Source organism: Triticum aestivum, chromosome 4B (genome assembly GCF_018294505.1).
Source record: "Triticum aestivum cultivar Chinese Spring chromosome 4B, IWGSC CS RefSeq v2.1, whole genome shotgun sequence".
NCBI lineage: Eukaryota > Viridiplantae > Streptophyta > Magnoliopsida > Poales > Poaceae > Triticum > Triticum aestivum.
Genome location: NC_057804.1, coordinates 12312262 through 12314079, shown reverse-complemented (window position 1 = coordinate 12314079; position 1818 = coordinate 12312262). Strand labels below are relative to the sequence as shown.

Genomic DNA, 1818 nt, shown 5'->3' with positions numbered 1-1818 from the left:
TTCACCTCACGGGGAAGATAAAAGGAACTTTTATTCTTTTCTTTTTTTTCATTCTATGGCAGATGGGCCCCATGTGGCAGCAACGATGACCGACTCGCCCAGCCGTTATCCCATGCCAGATGGTCCTGACGGATGAGCCCCCGCTGTCAGTTTTTCTTTGTCAAAACATGGTTAGACGTTGTTTTCAGTGCATTCAGCAAACCATTACTCAAAAATAGAATATATTTTTTGGGCAAACTTTTTACGAATACGGTGGTTTTCAGCACCGTCGGACGCAATTGTGGTGGTTTTTGGCAATTTGCACGGGGGGTCATGCTCAGAAAAGTGGGTGAACTTGGTAGTACTGAAATTTGTGAATGCTGTGATATACTAAATTGCTAATCTTCAATGTGTGCATGACTCTGAAACTTCCTACTACACCACCTTCTTTCATTCATGCTGAATAAATAAATTTATCAACCCTGCTGCGTGGTAACAACCTGGCTGACCGGTGCTTCTTCTAGTATTAACAAATTTACATGCATCCTTGTCCCCCCTGCATCGAATGAGTGCATATGCGTTGCACCTTGCGACCCAAGCAAAACACCCGAGAGCAGCACAAGCAAAGCAAGGAGTTTGCCTGGCGACAACCATCACCGCCGCCGCAATAGTTATATCGTGTCATCTTCCCTATAATGCACCCCTAACCAATCCTTGTCGCTGAAAGATCGCCAGGGGGCAGAGCAGCAGCGTCCCTGTACGCCTTATCATCAACAGCAGTTCGGCCATGCAGGCGGCCGCGCCGGCGCCGCGCCACCGCGTGTACACGGCCGTCGAGCCCCGGTGCGAGTGGGCGCGCACGGCCGACGCCGACACCCTCGCCGTCGACGTCTCCGGTGCGCATCTCACCGCGTCTTCCTTCGCTGCTGCTGCGTTGTGGGCCTATGACTTGCGTGTCTTCTGAAGATGTCTGTCTTGCCATGGTCGCAGGGTTCATGAAGGAGGAGCTGAGGGTGCTATACAACACGAGCCGGAAGCTCAAGGTGGCCGGCGAGCGACCAGTCGGCGACGGCGTCGGAGCGCGATGGGCGCGGTTCCTCAAGTCGTTCCCGGTGCCGAAGAGCGTCCGCACCGGCGGCATCAGGGCCGTGATGGACAAGGAGCAGGCCGTGCTCTACGTCATCCTGCCCAAGGGGTCACCACCACCAGGACCTCCGCCGCCGCCGCCAACCCCGTCATCCATGGCCGCGCAGAAGGAGCAACCGCAGCCTGGAGGCGCTCTGCCCCATGGAGAGCGGAAAGGCGACGGCTCGTCGGGCAGCAGCAGCAGCAATGGCAGCTTCTGGAGCGCCCAAGAGGACGCGGAGAAGAACAGGGCTGAAGAGAAGAACACGGCACCTCAGGAGACCAGGATTCAGATACAGGCGGAGGAGGAGATTGCCACACCAGATGCCCCAAGAAACGACGGTGGTGATGGTGACAAGAGGTGGTGGGAGAAGCTCACGCCTCTGCACGTTGTTGGCTTCATTGTAATCGTCCTCGCCGTGGTAGGAATTGGTGCCCTGTATGCAACGCTGCTGCTCTGAATCTGTATCCTGCCTGACTAACTGAACATATTCAAAAATGAGCAGACAACTTGTGGAAATCAAGGAGAAGCTGAGAGATGCACAACAATTTTCAACTCCGTTTATAACCACAGCCTGTAAACAATAAGAAACCACCCACCAAACGTAGATACAACATGTCAACACGTAGCAGTTTACCAAAGCAGGACTAACCCTAGCCAAACTCGGGCCGGCGGTACGATAAAGAATCGGATTATTCGAAACAAATGTGGCT

General features: G+C 53.9%; 1 protein-coding gene across 1 annotated transcript; it reads left to right on the top strand.

Moving 5' to 3' along the window:
- The first annotated feature begins 701 nt into the window (after positions 1-701).
- LOC123090571 (inactive protein RESTRICTED TEV MOVEMENT 2) lies at positions 702-1634 on the top strand. The gene is made up of 2 exons (XM_044511889.1): positions 702-875; positions 970-1634. Exons 1-2 carry the CDS (start codon positions 767-769, stop codon positions 1563-1565), a joined length of 705 nt encoding a protein of 234 aa, XP_044367824.1. The 5' UTR covers positions 702-766; the 3' UTR covers positions 1566-1634.
- Positions 1635-1818: the final 184 nt, after the last annotated feature.

What these genes read in the sequence shown, in the direction of transcription:
- LOC123090571 (XM_044511889.1), top strand. Translation starts at nt 767, where the DNA reads ATGCAGGCGGCCGCGCCGGCGCCGCGCCACCGCGTGTACACGGCCGTC. An exon ending in CCTCGCCGTCGACGTCTCCG is followed by an intron (nt 876 to 969) that starts GTGCGCATCTCA and finishes CCATGGTCGCAG; the next exon opens with GGTTCATGAAGGAGGAGCTG.